The 22,303-nt window shown below is 42.0% G+C and overlaps 1 protein-coding gene across 5 annotated transcripts in view; it reads right to left on the bottom strand.

Moving 5' to 3' along the window:
• The window catches only part of CDK14 (cyclin dependent kinase 14), a 521,480-nt gene that overhangs the window by 141,760 nt on the left and 357,417 nt on the right, over positions 1-22,303 (bottom strand). For all 5 annotated transcript variants that reach the window (XM_069729432.1, XM_069729431.1, XM_069729435.1 and 2 more), the window contains one exon: positions 6,961-7,100. In XM_069729432.1, coding sequence (XP_069585533.1) covers positions 6,961-7,100 — 140 coding nt within the window. The remainder of the gene's footprint in view (positions 1-6,960; positions 7,101-22,303) is intronic.

Below are 22,303 nucleotides of genomic sequence, written 5' to 3' on the forward strand. Positions count from 1 at the left end.
AGTCCAGTATGTCACGAAAAAACAGTCTCAGAACCGCTAGGATCCGTTGAAGCGTTCCTGAGTTATTACCTCATAAAGGGACACTGGTCAGAATTGCAAAAAACGGCCAGGTCATTAAGGTCAAAATAGGCTGGGTTATGAAGGGGTTAAGAAAAAATCCTGAATTTAGTAATAGTTACTTACCTGATGATCCATTCCCTATAATTTACTTTTCTTATTCCTTTCAAGGTCTATGACCCTTAATAGCTCACAATCTACATTGAGAAAAAGTGATAGAAAAGTAGCCAATCCCAGTTGGAATACATAAAGGGTTTATCTAAGCCTTTTAAAATCGAGGGCCTAATCTTGAGATAGGACATCAATATTAGATTGTGGGGGGTTGACTTTTGTTCTTACATCGTGTCTCATGTCGTATCACACTAGCAAATGTCGTACTGCTCATAGTTGGCCATGCAAGGTACTGAGACGTTGTCCCATTCAACAATAGGAAAGAGATTTGACACAAATGATATTCACAGGGCTGAGCCCCTTTAGTAATGACAGGCACCATTGTCCTTGGTGTGGTGAACACTCACAACTCGTAACCTTTATCCTGAGCCCCTTTAGTAATGACAGGCACGGCACCATTGGCCTTGATGTGGTGAACACTTGGAACCTTCATCCTGAGCTCCTTTAGTAATGACAGGCACCATTGGCCTTGGTGTGGTGAACACTCGCAACTCGTAACCTTTATCCTGAGCCCCTTTCGTAATGACAGGCACGGCACCATTGGCCTTGATGTGGTGAACACTTGGAACCTTCATCCTGAGCTCCTTTAGTAATGACAGGCACCATTGTCCTTGGTGTGGTGAACACTCGCAACTCGTAACCTTTATCCTGAGCCCCTTTAGTAATGACAGGCACGGCACCATTGGCCTTGATGTGGTGAACACTTGGAACCTTCATCCTGAGCTCCTTTAGTAATGACAGGCACCATTGGCCTTGGTGTGGTGAACACTCGGATTTTGTAACCTTTATCCTGAGGTCCTTTAGTAATGACATGCACCATTGGCCTTGGTGTGGTAAACACCCAGAACTTGTAACCTTCATCCTGAGTCCCTTTAGTAATGACAGGCACCATTGGCCTTAGTGTGATGAACACTCGGAACTTGTAACCTTCATCCTGAGTCCCTTTAGTAATGACGGCCACCATTGGCCGTGGTGTGGTGAACACTCGTAACTCGTAACCTTCATTCTGAGCCCCTTTAATAATGACAGGCACCATTGGCCTTGGTGTGGTGAACACTCGGAACCTTCATCCTGAGCCCCTTTAGTAATGACAGGCACCTTGGCCATGGTGTGGTGAACACTCGGAACTCGGAACCTTCATCCTGAGCCCCTTTAGTAATGACAGGCACTATTGACCTTGGTGTGGTGAACACTCGGAACTTGCAACCTTCATCCCACCATTGGGATTCAATACAATGGAAATGCAGCTATACACGATGTGGTGTTATTCCCTAGTTTATTGATTTGGCACTATTATATGAACACTTTATGGAAATGTTATTAGGGAACTTTATGACTGCATTATTTGAGCACTATAAAGGGCATCAATAGAAGTCTATGCCTGGGGAACCATCCAACCTTGGGCTGACCCTTGGTATTTATGAGAAAGTATCTTGAAGAAAACTCTTATGCAAGAGTAATACCAATGTCTATCCCTTATTTCAAAAACACATGGTCCTCATGTAATATGGATGGGGGAGAAGGAACATCAGGTTCCACCATGTCTGGTCTAAACTTAATACATCAGTGAATAATGAAAACATCCCACCAATAGTCATATGTGATGATGGCAATTAGGACCAGGACTACTGAGACCAGACGTGAGGTCATGTCATCGGTAGCTGCGGACAGGAGAACATCTTTGGCAGCAAGTGGGAGCATTATGCAAGAACATGACTGCAGTTGTGGTACATGGTACCCTGTGTCTGACCTTAGGCAGTAAGGATAATGTGGGGTCATCTGTCTGCAAACTGCAGTAATTTAGTTATAAGGTAGGATAATAATATTAAAGGGTAATTCTCCATGTGACTGACAGAGGAGAAACTTGTTGAGGCCATACGCAACAAAGCCGCACAGCCCACAGGCTCCTTCCTTGCCTATAAACATGCATGATTATTTTAATGCTGCCATTTGTTGCCATAGGAGACTTGGGTGGTCTCCATTTGATCATTGGCCCAATTCTGTCCAAATCTGCAGGAATGGCCAAGGTATGTCTGATATCAACCCCTTCACCTCCAGGCATTTTTCAGTTTTTCATTTTCTCCTCCCCTACTTTAGCCATAATTGTTTTTTATTTTTTCGTCAATAAACCCATATGAAGGCTTGTTTTCTTTTTACCATTTTGGGGTAGATACGATATGTTGATCACCTCTTATTACATTCTATTGCAAAAACATAATTCTAGAGGTTTTATTTTTTTTTATAGTTACACCGTTTACCGATTGCATTTACTTTATATTTTGATAGATTGTACATTTCTAAAAGCAGCAATAGCAAATATGCGTATCTTTAATATTTTTTCACTGTTTTATTTTTAGTGGTGTAAAAGGGGGGTGATTTCAACTTGTGGGTTTTTATTTTTATATTTTTTTAAACTTTTTTTTAAATACCTTTTAGTGCGTTCAATAGTTTCTTTAGGAGACTTTAAACACATTTTTCTGATCGCCTTTACTACACATAGAAGTGCAACAGCCCTGCTATGTATAGCAAAAATTACGATCTTCTATGAACGTCGGCCAGAGGAGGATCTTCTGCAGACCACCGGCTGTCATGACAGCCCATCGGTATCCCAAGATCACGCGACAGTGGCGCTGACAGGTGGGACCAGTGACGGGCTTCCAACCGGCGTGTGTTAAATGCCGCTGTCAGTGATTGACAGCTGAATCTTACTATTTAACAGTCGCGGGTGGATCTCGACTAGAGATTGAATAGGGTGGTGGTAGAGCATCCAACCTGACACCACACCATCATATTTTCATCAAGGTTGTGTAGTTCCTTTGATGGTGGCATGCAGGGTTGGCTCAAAGAGATTATGTGCGCCCTTGGGTAGTAATGCCGCAGTGGACACCTACTATGCCTCAACTTTTTTTTAAGTAAACATACATTTATGGGAATAGCAGTTTATTAGTAAAATGTAATAAAAATGTGTTTATTGTGATCTGAATATGTTTTTAGTATTTTTTTAAAACAACTTAAGAAAACTTAACTTAATTTTTTTTCTTCTCCTACATTTTACCAGCATATAAAAGAGAAGTTTCAATATCCCAGCATATTGTGAAAGTAAAGAAGAAAGCTACACAGGTTTTTAGGAAGAGAAACTCCTCTAACAGAAAACAGTGTAGCCTCTGGCTCACTGTTAGTGTTTCTGCCTCTCCAACATCTCCAAAATGGGACCTGGTTTAAAAAAAAAAAATCCTAACTGGATATATAGATGCATCCTATAAGCCCGTCGGAATAACTGTAAGGCCTCTACACTAACTACCTTTATAGGATAAATTAGACAATGTGTAAAAGCAGGCATCCTGTGTAGTTTGTCCAACTGTGCTGCGCTAAAGGTTGTGTGTTGATATCAGCTGTATCTGAAAGCTACATTTATCCCCTAAAAAAAGAAAAAATCTCCACAGAACCCTGGACAAAGATGCCCAATTCTAGTGAACAGAGTTTAGGACACATAAGTGTAGAACACAAAAGGACATCAACATCAGGATGAGCACTTAAACAATTTACCCCGCGAGACTGCAGGCATTTTCTCATCATTAATTTGTCATCATTCTCTGTTATATTTGACTGGTTTCAGCAAGCCGGACCCACCAGGACGCATTCTTCTCATATCAGATCTGGGGAGTTATTGCAACAATTCTTTTTTTTTTCTTTCTATTTTGTTTTATCCTGTTGCTAGGCAGCTGTTTATTATAGAGAGATGTTCCAAGTAAGAATAAGATGTTGAAAATTCTAAAGAGCTAAAAAGGAACATTTGAAATATCTTTACATTTTCTGGATGTCATACTGTGTTAAATCAAGAGGGATACGATTTTTCATTGAAAATTCAAAGAATGTGAAATGCTTGATACTTCTTTCTATATTTGTGTTTTTCATTGCTTCGGGGATGATGTACAAGACTTTCCATTTACTTCGGAATAATCACAGTTCTCGCTTTTTTCTAAATTGTTTTTCTCGATGACATATTCGTCATGAGAGAATGAGACCAGAAATGGAAAAAGTTATTTTTTCTCCGCACACATTATGGAGAACTTCAGTTTCTCAAACAAGTCAAATTGTAAGTATGTCTTCATCATTTGTGAAAAACAGGAGGGAAAAAAAATCACTTATGTTGACAATAGGACAGTAAATCAGAAATGTGTGATAGAAAATCAGAAATACTCTAGACATGGGTGCAATTGGACCCTTTTTTGGTCCAAGGTCCTCCTTGTCAGATAACACTATGCCCAAGAGTTATATTAAAACATAAAAGGCATTCACGTTTAACATATTTATGGCATATCAACAGCATAAGCCATGAATGTCTTAAAAGATAGGAGTCTCAAAAACAAAGTCTCCACTTATCAGGAGTCCTCTACTACCGATTGACAGTGGAAAAAAAGACAAGGTGACACTTGTGTTTGACACAAACGCCATTGTGATCATATAGCCATACTGCCCCACTCTATAACAGTGCTAACCGGACAGGCCCTCCATAAGAATAAGAGTGTCTTTTTGAACAAACAGGACTTTAAAAAGTATGAGGACTGTGAAGAATAAAATTATGGGCACAGTTTCCCTGCTGTAGACCAACCATCCAAACACAGAAGAAAATTCAAAGTCAAAGACGAACATCTACATGGCATCATCTTGACTCCAGTTGCCACCTCAAAAGGAAAACAATTTGTACAAGTTTAGTTTGATTTATTGTGGTTGAGGTTGGTCAAAGCCAATGGACTAACTGGGGTCTCCTCTTGTAAAGTTTTTTTGATTATCTCAATAGATTGTATAAGAGTCAAGAAGGTCTACGCTTATAACTTTATATCTTAATACAAAAAAACAGTTGAAGCTAGACTGTCCTCGTCTTGTATCTAATTATCCTGGCCAAGAATGAGTTGGCAGTTCGCATCATTCCTCGAATCTGGCTCGTTGGCCTCGTTTTGGCATCCATTAGGGAACACATGGTGGGAACATTACATGAGTACAAAGATGGAAATCATAGAACTGAAAATACCTTCTGGCATTGCTGGATGGATGGGTCTCCTACTGATTAATAGAAATTCACCCATAGTGGTTGCTATTCCAGAAGGTGAGTTCAGTAGGCCTATGAACTTAAAGCTTCTTCCTTGATATGGTTTAGAATACAAAATTTGAGGTGGTCAAAGACATTCATTAAGTGTTGACCAACAGTTATTCCTCCCGGCCTCTCCATAAACACATACGTTTAACTCGGCCATGCATATTTGTTTTATGACTTGGAAGAGAGAAGTTAAGCTTCCCGGTACAGAATAGATAGATGTCAACCAAATAAACATTCAGCCAACAGCTAATTCTCCCTCAATACACAGGAACACTCGGCTGTGCAGAGGGTTCCTGTGTTCTCCTTGAGAGACTACCTGCGGGACTCCTTTATCAGCGACTTATCTCCCAGAGGAAAAAAAGTATCGGCCACTGGAAATCTGACTTGCCGGATCCTTCTCTCCTCTGGGAGAGAGTTGGTAGCCTCCATACACATTTGACTGTCGGGCAGTTCCATCAATATTGGCAAGTTCTGCCAATATTATTTTGTATGGAAGTCTTAAGTGGCTGCCAAATACTTCTAGTGGTGGCTTATATCCCTGGAGAACAAAAAAATAGGCAACATGCCCAGATCTACTATCCTTGACTTAAGGTACCGTCACACTTAGCGACGCTGCAGCGATACCGACAACGATCCGGATCGCTGCAGCGTCGCTGTTTGGTCGCTGGAGAGCTGTCACACAGACAGCTCTCCAGCGACCAACGATGCTGGTAACCAGGGTAAACATCGGGTAACTAAGCGCAGGGCCGTGCTTAGTAACCCGATGTTTACCCTGGTTACCATCCTAAAAGTAAAAAAAAACAAACACTACATACTTACCTACCACTGTCTGTCCTCCAGCGCTGTGCTCTGCACTCCTCCTGTACTGGCTGTGAGCACAGCGGCCGGAAAGCAGAGCAATGACGTCACCGCTCTGCTTTCCGGCTGACCGACGCTCACAGCCAGAGCAGGAGGAGTGCAGAGCACAGCGCTGGAGGACAGACAGCGGTAGGTAAGTATGTGGTGTTTGTTTTTTTTTACTTTTAGGATGGTAACCAGGGTAAACATCGGGTTACTAAGCGCGGCCCTGCGCTTAGTTACCCGATGTTTACCCTGGTTACCAGTGAAGACATTGCTGAATCGGTGTCACACACGCCGATTCAGCGATGTCTGCGGGGAGTCCAGCGACCAAATAAAGTTCTGGACTTTCTTCCCCGACCAGTGACAGCACAGCAGGGGCCTGATCGCTGCTGCCTGTCACACTGGACGATATCGCTAGCGAGGACGCTGCAACGTCACGGATCACTAGTGATATCGTCTAGTGTGACGGTACCTTTAGGACGAACGCTTGTCAAACATCAAACACATATCAGATGGTCAACAAGTCTCGACGAATTAGAGGGTTCAGCTGATGTTAATTTAATGTGTGTTGCCATCTTTACTATATACAATGATTATCTAAGAAGATACTATAGGGTATGTCAATCTAACCCATGGCCAATGCCAATGAGCCATGTATTGGTTAAATTTCTAAATAGGCAAGAATCGGTTTATCTAGTTATCACACCTAGTAATGAATGTTAATAATGTTATGATATGTAAAACCACAGGCTTGAAAATGTGTGGACTTTATTCTGCATGCTGCCAGTACTTACTATCGCTCAACTCAAAGAGCCGTGGGGGAAGATCGCTGAAGTAGTCATGGTTCAAAGCAGCTTGGGCAGATAATCGGTTTTTGGGAAAACACTGGAGGAATTTGAAGGCAAGATCTTCAGCATGATCCACATAGCTTAACCTAGGAGAGAAAATGGAATAGTTTACTAAAAAAATATATCTAAACTATTTGCAATTTGGGGCACTTAAACAAAAAAATAGAATTCAGTTAAAAAAAATGAAATAAAAATAAAATGAAATTTAATGAAAATAAAAATGTGAATAAATATAAAAGTTACAATTTAGGAGTATTATAAAATGTAATTTAGTTAAAACAAAAATTATTGAGTAGTAATTAGTTGCTTACTAATGATGAATAGAATATGATAAAAGTTAAGGAAAAAAAAAAGAAAAATGACTCCAGACACTTAGGTAGCTTAAGGTTTTGGACCTAGTGTCACATCTATGTCTTAAGTACAGCGGACAGACAATTACATTTTGTTAAATAAATCCTCAACTCTGATTCAGTTTACTCTTAAGTAACTATGTCTCTGCTGGTGTGCTGAAAACGAGGGAAAATAATTCAATTTTTTAGCTTTTGTTAATGTCATGAACTTCTGAACTCGGAGCTTGTAGTCCCCAACAAGACTTCATCTAATCATTAGTAACGGAACCCTTTAAATAAACAGATTAGTCTGCTCTCTGCCCCTGTGATTAGTGAATGAGGATTAACCAGGTAAATACATCCCAGTGTCTACATTTCGCATTCGATCATGTAACCTGGGATCCGATGTCACTTTACAGGCGGCGCCTTGTATATCTTGTATATAGTCCAAGACCTAACACTCGCCACCAACTCCACAAATAAGTATCTGTATGGCAATTCTTCCAATAGACACTTGTGTCTTTAGGATCGGTGTAAGTTTCATCCAGTAAAGGTTTCCAATTCTATGTTCTTATTAATTGTGGGCTAAAACGGGGATCAGTTGGAAACATGTAAACTTTCCAGAAATTCTATGCTTGACAAACAACTCAATAATATGTCTCTAACAGATCGTAATCCAGGACTAATGGAATAAATGCACGAATGCCAGCGCTCACCGTTCACACAGGGAACTCAATGGAGCAATTATTGGACTTTAGAAATGTTATTAATGCTATTTTTTTCAATCTTTGGGATTTTAATTGGTGCAAATAAATGCCTTGGACCGGCCGGAGGATCGAGATAAAAAAAAACAGTGGGCCACAAACAGCACTATGCAGCCGCCCTCCCCACCCTGCTTCCCAATTTCACCACTATCCGCATCTTTAGGATGCAAATAGCGGTGAATATAATGGTGCAGGAGGGAGCCGTCAGCACCTTCTGCCGCCATTCGGTGTGTGCCACTTAGATAGCATACGCAATAATTATATATATATATATATATATATATATATATATATATATATATATATAAGATATTTGTTTATAAATACGGTGATTATGTGGGGTTCATACTGTATAAAGGAGGCTATGTGGGGGTCATACTGTACATAGGAGGCTATGTGGGGGGTTCATACTGTACATAGGAGGCTATGTGGGGGCTCATACTGTACATAGGAGGCTATGTGGGGGCTCATACTGTACATGGGAGGCTATGTGGGACTCACTGTACATAGGAGGCTATGTGGGGGCTCATACTGTACATGGGAGGCTATGTGGGACTCACTGTATAAAGGAGGCTATGTGGGGGCTCATACTGTACAAAGGAGGCTATGTGGGGGCTCATACTGTACATAGGAGGCTATGTGGGGGCTCATACTGTACATGGGAGGCTATGTGGGACTTATACTGTATAAAGGAGGCTATGTGGGGCTCATACTGTATAAAGGAGGCTATGTGGGGGTTCATACTGTACATAGGTTATGTGGGGCTCATACTGTATAAAGGAGGCTATGTGGGGGTTCATACTGTACATAGGAGGCTATGTGGGACTCATACTGTATAAAGGAGGCTATGTGGGGGCTCACACTGTATATATGGAGGCTATGTGGGACTCATACTGTATAAAGGAGGCTATGTGGGGGCTCACACTGTATATATAGACAGGCTATGTGGGCCTCACTGTATAAAGGAGTTTATCAGGGGGATCATACTCTATATTTAGCAGGCTATGTGGGGACTCATACTGTATATTGAAGGCTACATGGGGACTCACTGTATAAAGGAGGCTATGTGGGGGCTCACTGTATATAGAGAGGCTATGTGGAGACTCTCATACTGTATATTGGAGGCTATGTAGGGGTTCACACTATATTTAGGGGGCTCATACTGTATATAGGGTGCTTTTTGTGGGTTCATACCATACATAGTTGAACTATGTGGGCTCATACTGCATATGAAAGGATGCTTACTATATGTAGGGGGCTATCGGTGGGATCCTGCTTTATATAGGGGGCTGTGTGTGAGGGCCCATATTGTATATAGGTGTGGCTGTGTGCAGAGTCACACTCTATATAGGGGGGTGTAATCTGACCTCTAAATCGTTACCAATCCTGAGAATGAAGGGGACATATTGCGGGTGCCGTGATGCATAACTTTCCAATTTTTTCCTGTAGAGCAGCACAACCATTTTGCCATGAAAAAGCTACCTGACCCCTTTCACTTACAATGGTCCATGCTGACGTAATCTGTAGAGCTGGATGGTCAAGGGCCACTATCCAGTGAGAAAACCATTAAGGGGATCCAGCACTAAAACATCACCGGAGCGGTCGGGTTCTAAAGGCTGCGCTCCCGCCAATCATCACATCCTAGAACCCCCTTTAAGCACATCTGTTGTCAAATAGCACTGCACTCATTTGGGGAAAAATAATAATCCCCTAAAAATAATTAGCAAGGGAAAATCCTGGAGAAATATATTGTCAGAGGAGGTACGGTATCTTGAGAGCAAGTATGGTGGTCACATGGTGCCTTAGCGGGGCCATCATTCAGAATATCTGGAGCACAAGCAGAAAGCTGTCAATCAGTGGTGGGGGGCGGGGTTACACAACAGCAGTTGACTAGGAGGCATCAGACACCTGGTCCTGTAGTGATAATCTCCTGCTCATATAAGAGTGATTTTCTTGAAACGGCAACACACAGCCTAGTAGGTGACATCTCGCTGGAATAATGGTCTCTGCCCCTACATCAGGGATGTCAAACTGCATTCCTCGAGGGCTGCAAACAGGTCATGTTTTCAGGATATCCTTGCATTGCACAGGTGATAATTTAATCACCTGCAGAGAATGATTCCAGCACCTTGTGCAATGCTAAGGCAATCCTGAAAACACGCATGGTTTGAGGCCCTCGAGGAATGCAGTTTGACACCCCTGTCCTACATCATGCTGCTCTCAGATTACATAGCAAAAATCTGCTAACAAATTCCCTTTACGGTACATATGTCTTTATGTCCTAGAGAACTGCAAGGTACTAAAGACATGACACTGGAATCCTTTCAATGGCAATTGAACCACTGCCAAAGCGGCATATTGTTGAAGGCTTTTATAATTATGCAATTTCTCTATATAAATGTGTTCCGATACACCAGCAAAATACTACAAAAGTTCTTAGAAACTATTTAAAAAATTTGGTAAAGATAAAATAATAACATTGACATTACATATTAAAAATGTAGAACAACTATTAATAAAAGTAATAGCAATGAGAAAAGCGTTGAGTAACACTTCAGCACAAATATATACACATGTATTTTGTAATTTCCAGCAAACAATTCTAACTGGTTAGAGATGTTTAATTATTACATTCGTAGAAAGATTTCTTCATGGCCGTGACCTTTTTTTTTCTCATTTACAGTAAAACTAACCCACATTTGCCAAGCCCAATATTTGCTGGTCTTGGGGAAAGGCAGTGTGACATTACAGGAGACACACGCTGTCTAGATTTGCTCGCTATCTATTTGTTTAATCAACAACCATTTTCATAATTGGGGGTTTAAAGTCCCTTTAAATTTACTAAATAAAATTTTTTTATGCTTTTCATTTTAACCAAGTCAGACTTCTTGGTTATATTTTTAATTGCACAACATAAATTAAGTAAATGCAAGGAATGTCTAAATGTTATGTAAAAGAAAAAAACATCCACAACTACAGATAGATTTCTTGACTTGCATATATTGTTTTCATTTATTGGATTCTCTGTATTTCTTTTTTTAGAGCCTCAGAATGAAGTATTGCCTAGTCATTGTATAGCACATGTTGTTGGCATGCTTACCATCAATTAATGCACAATATTGATATACAGTATTTAAGCTTTTCCCTTAATACAGCCAGGCAATGCCCCCGAAGAGTATAAAACGTGCCTCTCTAGATTTAAGCCCCATCCTCAATACAACAAGGCAATGCTTGCAAAATGCATAAACCCAGTCTCTCTTTAGGAGTTAAGCTCCATCCTGAATACAGCCAGATAATGCCCTGAAGGGCATGAACTCTGCCTCCCTTTAGATTTAGGCCCCACCCGCAATACAGCCAGGTAATGCTCCCGAAGAGCATAAACTCTCTCTTCAGATTTAAGCCTCACTCTCAATACAGCCAGGTAATGCCCCCGAAGACCATAAACTCTCTCTTTAGATTTAAGCCACATCCTCAATACAGCCAGGTAATTCCCCAGAGAGCATAAACTCGGCCTCTCTTCAGATTTAAGCCTCACTCTCAATAAAGCTAGGTAATGCCCCTGAAGAGCATAAACCCTGTCTCTCTTTAGATTTAAGCCCCATCCTCAATACAGCCAGGCAATGCTCGTGGATCGCCCCCCAAGGGCCGTGGGGTACTCGGTACCGGGACCTTCGGTTCACAGGGGGATCTCACGGTGGCTGACCCGGTCCGTGGCTCTGGGACGTCCGTGTAAAAGGGAAAGGTCTTTAAGGGGAATGTTTGTGATGCCACCTGTGGTATTCGGTCAGTGTGACCGACGCTGCTTTAAGGGGGTCCTCTGGGGTGATGTTATGGCAGCTAGATGGTATACCTTCCCACAGGTGAAGTATATCCCCAGGGCTTCCCGGTGTGTAGATGGTGGTATGGTGAAAGTCGCAGAGAAGAACGAGGACACAAGGTTGCAGTCTCTTTACCTTTACTGAAGACTTCAGCATCCACAGTCCAGAGCACCAGATCATGGGGCAGGCAGAGTCCGGCCGGTTTGGAGGCAAGTCCAAAGTTTCCTTGTCCAGGTGGAAATCAGTAGCCTTCCCTTGCGCTGCGGTGGTGTAGTCCCTTACTGCCTATGGCTTCACATAAGGGTCTCACAGATGTGCTCTCCCTGTCCCCCGTATAGGATAGGACAAAACTTGTATGACTGGTGACTTGAGCCTGTTTATAGGGTCTCTTAGATAACCCGGCTCAATAGGTGTCACCGTGCCTCCTGTGGTAAATTCCGCTCTTGGGCTCCCTCTTGTGGTTTCTAGTGGTATGGCTGCTCCTTGGAGTTAGCTGTCATCAGCTGCCTCCACTTATCGTCTCTTCTGCTCGGCTATTTAAGTCTGGCACTTTCTTCAGCCTGTGCCACTTGTCAATGTTTCCTGGCTGGATTCACATCTCTGCTTGGATTCTCCTGGTTTCCTGACCAGTTTTGCAAAGATAAGTTCTGGCTTTGCTCATTTCAGTCCACATGTTGTGGACTTATTGTTCTGTGCATTCTATATTTGTCCAGCTTGTCAGTATGGATTATTTCTGTTAGCTGAAAGCTCTGGGAAGCAGATTTACCCTCCACACCTTTAGTCAGGTGTGGAGATTTTTTGTAAACTCTGTGTGGATTGTTTTGTAGTTTTTATACTGACCGCACAGTATCCTTTCCTGTCCTATCTATCAAGCTAGACTGGCCTCCTATGCTAAAATCTGATTTGATTTCTGCGTATGTTATTTTCCCCTCCTCTCACCGTCAATATTTGTGGGGGGCTATCTTTCCTTTGGGGATTTTCTCTGAGGCAAGATAGGTTTCCTGTTTCCATCTTTAGGGGAAGTTAGATCTTAGGCTGTGCCGAGGGGTCTAGGGAGCGTCAGGTACCCCCCACGGCTATTTTTAGTTGCGCTGCTAGGTTCAGGGTTTGCGGTCAGTACAGATACCACCTCCTTCAGAGCTTGTCTCATATTGTTCCTAAACCACCAGATCATAACAGCCTCCTGGGTGTAGGTGCGGACAGGTAACCTGCAATTAGCTGTCCTGCCGGTCTCTGAAATAAGGCGTATAGGTCCTTACTCCCTCGGTGTTCCAGCTACTGGGATGTTGCGCCTCAGAAGGAGGCAGCCTGAGCGGGGCTGGTCCCCTTCTGGTATCCTCTCCTTTGCTTCGACTTCCTTCACGCTCGCTGCAATACAATTCTGCTTTTCAATGTCTCTTTCTGGGAGCTGCAGCTCTGAGGGCATGCACAGCTCCTTTAGCCTTCTGTCCTCCTTAGAATCTGGTCTGGAACTCCCTCCAGAACTCCTGTCTGGAGCTCTGTCAGGAACTGACTTTCCCTACAGGCTACCAGTTATATATACAGTTAAGTCCATATATATTTGGACAGAGACAACATTTTTCTAATTTTGGTTATAGACATTACCACAATGAATTTTAAACAAAACAATTCAGATGCAGTTGAAGTTCAGACTTTCAGCTTTCATTTGAGGGTATCCACATTAAAATTGGATGACGGGTTTAGAGGTTTCAGCTCCTTAACATGTGCCACCCTGTTTTTAAAGAGACCAAAAGTAATTGGACAATTGACTCCAGGGCTATTTCATGGACAGGTGCGGGCAATCCCTTCATCATGTCATTTTCAATTAAGCAGATAAAAGGCCTCGAGTTGATTTGAGGGGTGGTGCTTGCATTTGGAAGGTTTTGCTGTGAAGTAAACATGCGGTCAAAGGAGCTCTCCATGCAGGTGAAACAAGCCATCCTTAAGCTGCGAAAACAGAAAAAACCCATCCGAGAAATTGCTACAATATTAGGAGTGGCAAAATCTACAGTTTGGTGCGTCCTGAGAAAGAAAGCACTGGTGAACTCATCAATGCAAAAAGACCTGGGCGCCCACGGAAGACAACAGTGGTGGATGATCGCAGAATAATCTCCATGGTGAAGAGAAACCCCTTCACAACAGCCAACCAAGTGACCAGCACTCTCCAGGAGGTCGGCGTATCAATATCCAAATCTACCATAAAGAGAAGACTGCATGAAAGTAAATACAGAGGGTTCACTGCACGGTGCAGCCACTCATAAGCATCAAGAATAAAAAGGCTAAAAAACATCTAAAAAAGCCGCACAGTTCTGGAAGAACATTCTTTGGACAGATGAAACCAAGATCAACCTCTACCAGAATGATGGAAAGAGAAAAGTATGGTGAAGGTGTGGTACAGCTCATGATCCAAAGCATACCGCATCATCTGTAAAACACAGCGGAGGCAGTGTGATGGCTTGGGCATGCATGGCTGCCAGTGGCACTGGGTCACTAGTGTTTATTGCTGATGTGACACAGGACAGAAGCAGCCGAATGAATTCTGAGGTCTTCAGAGCTGCCATACTGTGTGCTCAGATCCTGCCAAATGCAGCCAAACTGATTGGTCGTCGTTTCATACTACAGATGGACAATGACCCAAAACATAAAGCTAAAGCAACCCAGGAGTTTATTAAAGCAAAGAAGTGGAATATTCTTGAATGGCCAAGTCAGTCACCTGATCTCAACCCAATTGAGCAGCATTTCACTTGTTAAAGACTAAACTTCGGACAGAAAGGCCACAAACACACAGCAACTGAAAACCACTGCAGTGAAGGCCTGGCAGAGCATTAAAAAGGAGGAAACACAGCGTCTGGTGATGCCCATGAGTTCAAGTCTTCAGACAGTCATTCCCAACAAAGGGTTTTCAACCAAGTACTAGAAATGAACATTTTATTTAAAATTATTGAATCTGTCCAATTACTTTTGGTACCTTTAAAAAAAGGGTGGCACATGTTAAAGGAGCTGAAACTCCTAAACCCTTCATCCAATTTTAATGTGGATACCCTCAAATGGAAGCTGAAAGTCTGAACTTCAACTGCATCTGAATTGTTTTGCTTAAAATTCATTGTGGTAATGTCTATAACCAAAAGTAGAAAAATGTTGTCTCTGTCCAAATATATATGGACTTAACTGTATATGGGGAGTGACCTAATAAATAGGAGCAGACGCTCCCCCTGGTGGCCTTGAGTGTGAAATGTGTTGCAAGTTTGTGATACCTGGATGCAGTTATCTTTTGTTTGCCTCCAAACGTAGCATCACTCTCCCCGAAAGGAAATCAATACCACTGCGACGACCAGGACCCTGGGGTGCCGCACTCGCAAAAAGCATATGCTTTATTTAGATTTAAGCTCCATCCTGAATACAGCCAGGTAATGCCCCAGAAGGGCATGAACTCCACCTCGCTTTAAATTTAAGCCCCACCTTCAATACAGTCAGGTAACGCCCCCACAGAGCACAAACCCTGTCTTTCTTTAGATTGGTCGTAGGATTGTCCCAGCAAAATCAGGACTGTTGGCAAGTACAGTCAAGGTTTATAAAATATTGACGTCCATTGGGAAAAAAAGTATCCTGCTAGGTGTACATTTTTTGCAAGATGTTTCAGGATAGAAAAGCAAGTTCAACTTTATAGTAAACCAACACTAATGCAAGTTTCCTGGTAGATCGGCTCTTGAAAATAGTAGAATTTTAAGTTGAGCACTCTACTTTAACCTTAAAACACTGTGTGTGTGCGGAGTAAAGAAAAAAAATATTTTAACCCCTTTCTGCCATCAGATGTACTATTCCGTCCATGTGACCCGGGCCCTAATTCCCATGGACGGAATAGTACGTCCAACGCGATCAGCTGCACTCTCGGGGGGAGTGCAGCCGATGGCGGCCGGGTGTCAGCTAATTACCACAGCTGACATTCGGCACTATGTGCCATGTGCGCTCACGGACTGCTTCCGGCACTTTAACCCCGAAACACTGCGATAAAACAAGATAGGGAAGCTTCGCGCAGGGAGAGGACTTCCCGAGTGCTTCCCTGAGACCCTCAATGTGACGCCCGCAGACCATTCCATCTAAGTATACATTCCAAACGGCACTCCTTCCCTTCTGAGCTCTGCCATGCGCCCAAACGGTGGTTCCCCCCACATAAGTGGTATCAGCGTACTCAGGATAAATTGGACAACTTTTGCGGTCCAATTTCTCCTGTTACCCTTGGGAAAATACAAAACTGGAGGCTAAAAATAATTTTTGTGGAAAAAAAATTATTTTTTATTTTCACGACTACGTTATAAACTGTAGTGAAACACTTGGGGGTTCAACGTTCTTATAACACATCTAGTTACGTTTCTTAGGGGGTCTACTTTCCTAAATGGTGTCACTTGTGGGGGGTTTCAATGTTTAGGCACATCAGGGGCTCTCCAAGCGTGACATGGCGTCCTATCTCAATTCCAGTCAATTTTGCATTGAAAAGCCAAACGGCACTCCTTCCCTTCCGAGCTCTGCAATGCGCCCAAACAGTGTTTTCCCCCCACATATGGGGTATCAACGTACTCAGGACAAATTGTACAACAACTTTTGGGGTCAAATTTCTTCTGTTACCCTTGGAGAAATAAAAAATTGGGGGCGAAAAGATCACTTTTGTGAAAAAATATGATTTTTTATTTTTATGGCTCTACATTATCAACTTCTGTGAAGCACTTGGGGGTTCAAAGTGCTCACCACACATCTAGATAAGTTTCTTCGTTAGTCTACTTTCCAAAAAAGTGCCACTTGTGGGGGGTTTCCACTGTTTTGGCACATTAGGGGCTCTCCAAACGTGACATGGCATCCTATCTCAATTCCAGTGAATTTTGCATTGAAAAGTCAAACGGCGCTGCTTCCCTTCCCAGCTCTGCCATGCGCCCAAACAGTGGTTTCCCCCCACATATGTGGTATCAACATACTCAGGACAAAATTGTACAACTTTTGGGGTCCAATTTCTCCTGTTACCCTTGGGAAAATAAAACAAATTGGATCTGAAGTTAATTTTTTGAGAAAAAAAGTTAAATGTTCATTTTTTTTTTTTTAAACATTCCAAAAATTCCTGTGAAGCACCTGAAGGGTTGAATGTCGTTTTGAGCACCTTGGGGGGTGCAGTTTTTAGAATGGTGTCACTTTTGGGTATTTTCTATCATATAGACCCCTCAAAGTGACTTCAAATGTGATGTGTTCCCTAAAACAAAATGGTGTTCGAAAAATGAGAAATTGCTGGTAAACTTTTAACCCTTCCTAACAAAAAATAATTTTGGTTCCAAAATTGTGCTGATGTGAAGTATACATGTGGGAAATGTTACTTTTTAAGTATTTTTTTGGTGGCATATCTCTGTGATTTAAGGGCATGAAAAATCAGAGTTGGAAAATTGCGAAATTTTCAAAGTTTTTGCCAAATGTCCGTTTTTTTTTTCACAAAGAAACGCAAGTATTATTGAGGAAATTTTACCACTATCATGAAGTTCAATTTGTCACGAGAAAACAGTTTCAGAATCACCAGGATCCGTTGAAGTGTTCCAGAGTTATAACCTCATAAAGGGACAGTGGTCAGAATTGTAAAAATTGGCCTGGTCATTAAGGTGCAAACTACCCTTGGAGGTAAAGGGGTAAAAAAAAAATTAAAAAAAATTGGGGAAAAAAAATCTGAAAAAAAATGTTTCAACTTAAATTCAATATATGCACTACATTTCAATATGGATAAAAAAAATCTTAACTTATCAGAGTCAGATTTTAATTCATATAATACATGTTTTGTATCTATAGAAGTAATATATATATATATATATATATATATATATATATATATATATATATATAGGAATTTTGAAAAAAAATGATCCAGAAAATGAAATAAGCATTCAGCCCATCAGTCCGTGATGATTTGGAAGATGTCAAAAGACAGGCAAAGCAAGATGGTAATATGCCCTATATACTATACAATTTAATAATGCATAATCCCAGCACAAGCTCTTTAAGGTTCGCGTTCTCCATAAACTTATCTGAAAGCTGAAAATATGCGATAGAGGTGCAATATGCTTTTTAACAAACCTATCAGATTTTTTCGTGTAATGCTTTTCAAAGGCTTAAACTAAACCGAGCGTGGAGAAAATTACCTTTTACAGTATGACTCCTAAGTGAAAAAAAAATTTGATTTTTTTCTTAAGGTTTTCTTTCGTTTTTTTTTTTTTTTAAGCAAACTGCACAGTGCATTTATCTCATCTCTACTGTATCTTGGCAAATGATAAAAGAAAAATAGAAGCACGGGTGTAGTTAACATTGTGCAGCATTCTTCCTGCTCATATTTATTTCCTTGCTTTCCTGGAGCAAAACCAACATAAAAAGGAACAAGTAAAATAAAGCCCAAAAGTTAAAAATAAGCATAAAAAAATGAAAAAAAAATTGAGCAAACCTGGTTGTACATTTTATATTTTTGGATTGAGTTTACTTGTTTAAAATGGCAACTAAAAATAAAACGGCAATGGAAAAGGAAAAAAAAAAAAAAAAAAGTAGCCTCGGAATGGTCGGCAAAACGAATGTAGGAGGATTCCGGCTGGAGGAATGTTCTGCTTTTGGCAGACATCTGTTTAATCTGTAGATTTGTACATCATTTGTTAGCCGGACAGAAATAATAAGCTGTCCAGAGGTCGGCATAGGAAAAATAAATTGAGGGTTAGTCCTCCCAATAAGATTCTTACGCCATGATCCACATAGATCACCATGTATGAAATCCACGGGCAAATTTTGCAACCTTTTTAAAGGGAACGAGCAATCTGATCTGCAGACAACATGGCACAGAGCCGGATGAGCGGAGCCTATTGATATATAGTTATATAGAAAAAAGATTCAGTATAACTTGTAATTTAGCCAATCCCTGCTCGATCTAGGGTTAGGAGTCCAATGGACGGTCCTAATCAGTGACTGACACCTATCTCCATATGTATACTCATACTTGATCATTATGTAGAGACCACCAACAGGACTCCTAAACCCAGAACGAGCAGGGATTTCAATCAATACGGTATCAAGTCAGATTGAATCTTTGAAACCCTTCATGACGTGGCCAATTTCCGTTTTTGCGTTTCCGTTTTTTCCTCTCCTTCTCAGAGCCATAACTTTTTTATTTTTCTGCCCACATTTTTCTGTCAACATTTGAGGGCTTGTCTTTGCATGACAAGTCGTGATTTTGAATGACACATTCATTTTACCATGTAGTGTACTGGAAAACGGGAAAGAAAATCCAAGTGGGGAAAAATTTTGAAAAAAACCCCTTCAATTCTGACATTGGTTTTTGTGAATTGTTTTTATGTTGTACATTTTATGGTAAAAATTACTTCACAATATGATTTTGACCTCCAGACCAAAGTTATAAATTTAGGCTGCAGACAGAGAATTGTGTTCACATGATGGGGGGCAGCCTGAGAAGCTGGTGTGATCCAATCTACATTCGTCCTACCCTCAGGGAGCAGAAGCAACTACCAGTTAGATGATTTCTGTAGGTTTTCTCCTGTTTATTTTGATACTGTTTTGCATAAGTTGTATGTCTTTTTATTATCATATTGTTATACCTTTTGTTATTGTAAGCATTGAACCTTTTGTTATTAAAGTATAAAACTTTAACAAGCTGAACCTTGAATGTTCTAAAAGAATCCATAGCCTAAGGTGTGTGAGCCTTATGAGTGTTAGACATATTTTATTAGTATTATTATTTCCGGGACTCATCGCCCATGTATTCGATGAGTGGTGGCAGCATGTATGAGCAGGTGTGTGGCCTGGGTCAGTGTGTGATTTATGCTCCCATTACAGCATATTACAGAAGTTGAATGCTGGACTGAGAGTGGGGAGATAGATTAACCCTTGCAGGCACAACCCCAAGTCACGTGTGAGAGCAGGCACGTGATGAATAAGTGACATCACGGAGAAGGTGACAAGTTGAATCAAATTAGTCAAATTTTTACAAAAATTTTTTCTAAATTACTGGAAACTAGGGTTGGTGCGAATTTATTTGCAGGACCCGGTCCATCGGCCACGTAAGTAATCTTCTCTAGATGGGAATTCGGAATACCACCTCCTGGCTAATCACAAGAAGAGCCGTGGATGCCGAGAGGTAGGAGGCCACAGATTATTAACATAGCTGATGGACAAAGTCCTGAGTGTTGATTCACACCAATATACTGGAAACCAATTGTGCACCTATTCATTTCGGGCAAATGCAGGAAATTGTCAGTCCCCATTTGGTTGGATTATAGGGAGCAAGGAAAGAGTAAAACAAAAAAATGTATACGCACCTCTCGTCAACCCTGCCCGTACCGGTCTCATCGCCACTGGTCCTCTGATCGCCTCTTCTATCTTCCTTCTCGGTGGGACTTGAATTCACTAGACCCCACGCCTTGACATGGGGTGCAGCACAAGTTAATGACGGGTTGCGTCCCAAGTGACGATGTGGGGCTTATTGAATTGATGATCCATTCAGTAGGAAAATAGAAGATAGAAAACAGATGCTCGAAATGATCAGAAGACCAACAGGTGTCAGGACAGGACCATGGAGAGGGTTGAGGAGAGGCAAATGTAAGATTTTTCTTACGCTCTTCCCGGCCAATTAAATTGGCGTTAAATTTAATCCATGTACGGTAAATCTAATTTTTCTCCTGAATTTAGCAAATCTGCCCGAATCAAATTTTAGGACGTTTGCTTAACTCACCTGTTACATGACACCAGATTGGACGGCATTTTCATGGTGGCTGGTTCCATACCAGTTCTGATTGATTGTAAATCTGCAATCCCAAACTTCAACTGTACTACCACTTATTTGAATGGTATGATAGTGTCTTCTTTAAAAATTTACAATGATGGCGGCATTAATCTACACTTATGGCCATTTGATTAGAAAATCCATAAGGGTCCCAACTCAAACACCCCCACAGATGGGATTTTCTAGCAACGCTTCAAGTAGTGTCTCGGGTGGGAAATCAGATTTGACCACACTTAAACTTGGTACGGAGATAGGGCAGCAGTTTGTATTTATCCACGTGACATGTAAATTCATATTGTGGTGATACGAAATGTATATACCGTATTTTTCGGACTAAAAGACGCACTTTTTCCCCCCCAAAAAAGGGGGGAAAATGGGGGGTGCGTCTAATAGTCGCAATGCAGGCTTACCTAGGTGGCAGAGGTGCTGTGGCAGAGGTCCGGTGGCAGAGGTGCGGTTGCGGGGGTGTGGCGGCAGAGGAGGCGCAGTAAGCGGGGTCCCTTTCCCCGGTATGGTGATGCAGCAGGCCCGGTATGCAGCAGAGCCGGGTGAATCCTCTTGTTATCGGTGGTGGCGGCCATTTTCCGGAGGCCGCGCGTGCGCAGATGGAGCGCTCTGCTTCCCGGGGCTTCAGGAAAATGGCCGCCGCGATCTCCATCTGCGCACGCACGGCCTCCCGCGGCCATTTTCCTGAAGCCCCGGGAGCAGAGCGCTTCATCTGCACACGCGCGGCCTCAGGAAGATGGCCGCGCCCACCGATAACAAGAGGATTCACCCGGCTCTGCTGCATACCGGGCCTGCTGCATCACCATACCAGGGAAAGGGACCCCGCTTACTGCGCCTCCTCTGCCGCCACACCCCGCCACCGCACCTCTGCCACCGGACCTCTGCCACCGCACCTCTGCCACCTAGGTAAGCCTGCATGGTACGCCAGGGACCCCTCTCACGCCATACCTCTCACTGCACCTCCTGATCCCAGCACCTCCTGGATCCCAGCACCTCCTGATCCCAGCACCTCCTGATCCCAGCACCTTCTCATCCCAGCACCTTCTCATCCCAGCACCTCCTCATCCCAGCATCACCCCACCTCTGCCGACACCTTGCCTCCTGTGACCCTGCTCTGCCACCGCCATAAGATACTAGGTTATAAAAAATCTTTTTTTCTGCAATTTTCACCCCAAATTTGGGGTGCGTCTTATGGTCCGGTGCGTCTTATAGTCCGAAAAATACGGTAGTTTTTTTTAATTTAACTTTTGTCTTTTTGTGGGATTTACAGTTCTAATTGGTACCATTTTCAGATACTTTGGACTTTATGAGCAATAATATGTTATATAATTTTTCTTTGAAAAAATAAAGCATTTTTTATTGTATTTTTTGTTTAATATTCTTAAACATATCATTTAACTTTTTCCAGCTTTACAAAAAGTTTAAAGATTCCAGAATATATTTTTCCTCCTCCAGACCAAGTGATTATGTGTGTGTGCCGAGAAGGAGCAGGACTGTTGGATCATGGCAGATCCTGACGAGTTCTGCATTGCAGACATAAGGCTGAATAATCCCTGTAACTGGGGCTAA

This window comes from Ranitomeya imitator, chromosome 6 (assembly GCF_032444005.1).
Source record: "Ranitomeya imitator isolate aRanImi1 chromosome 6, aRanImi1.pri, whole genome shotgun sequence".
Classification (NCBI taxonomy): domain Eukaryota; kingdom Metazoa; phylum Chordata; class Amphibia; order Anura; family Dendrobatidae; genus Ranitomeya; species Ranitomeya imitator.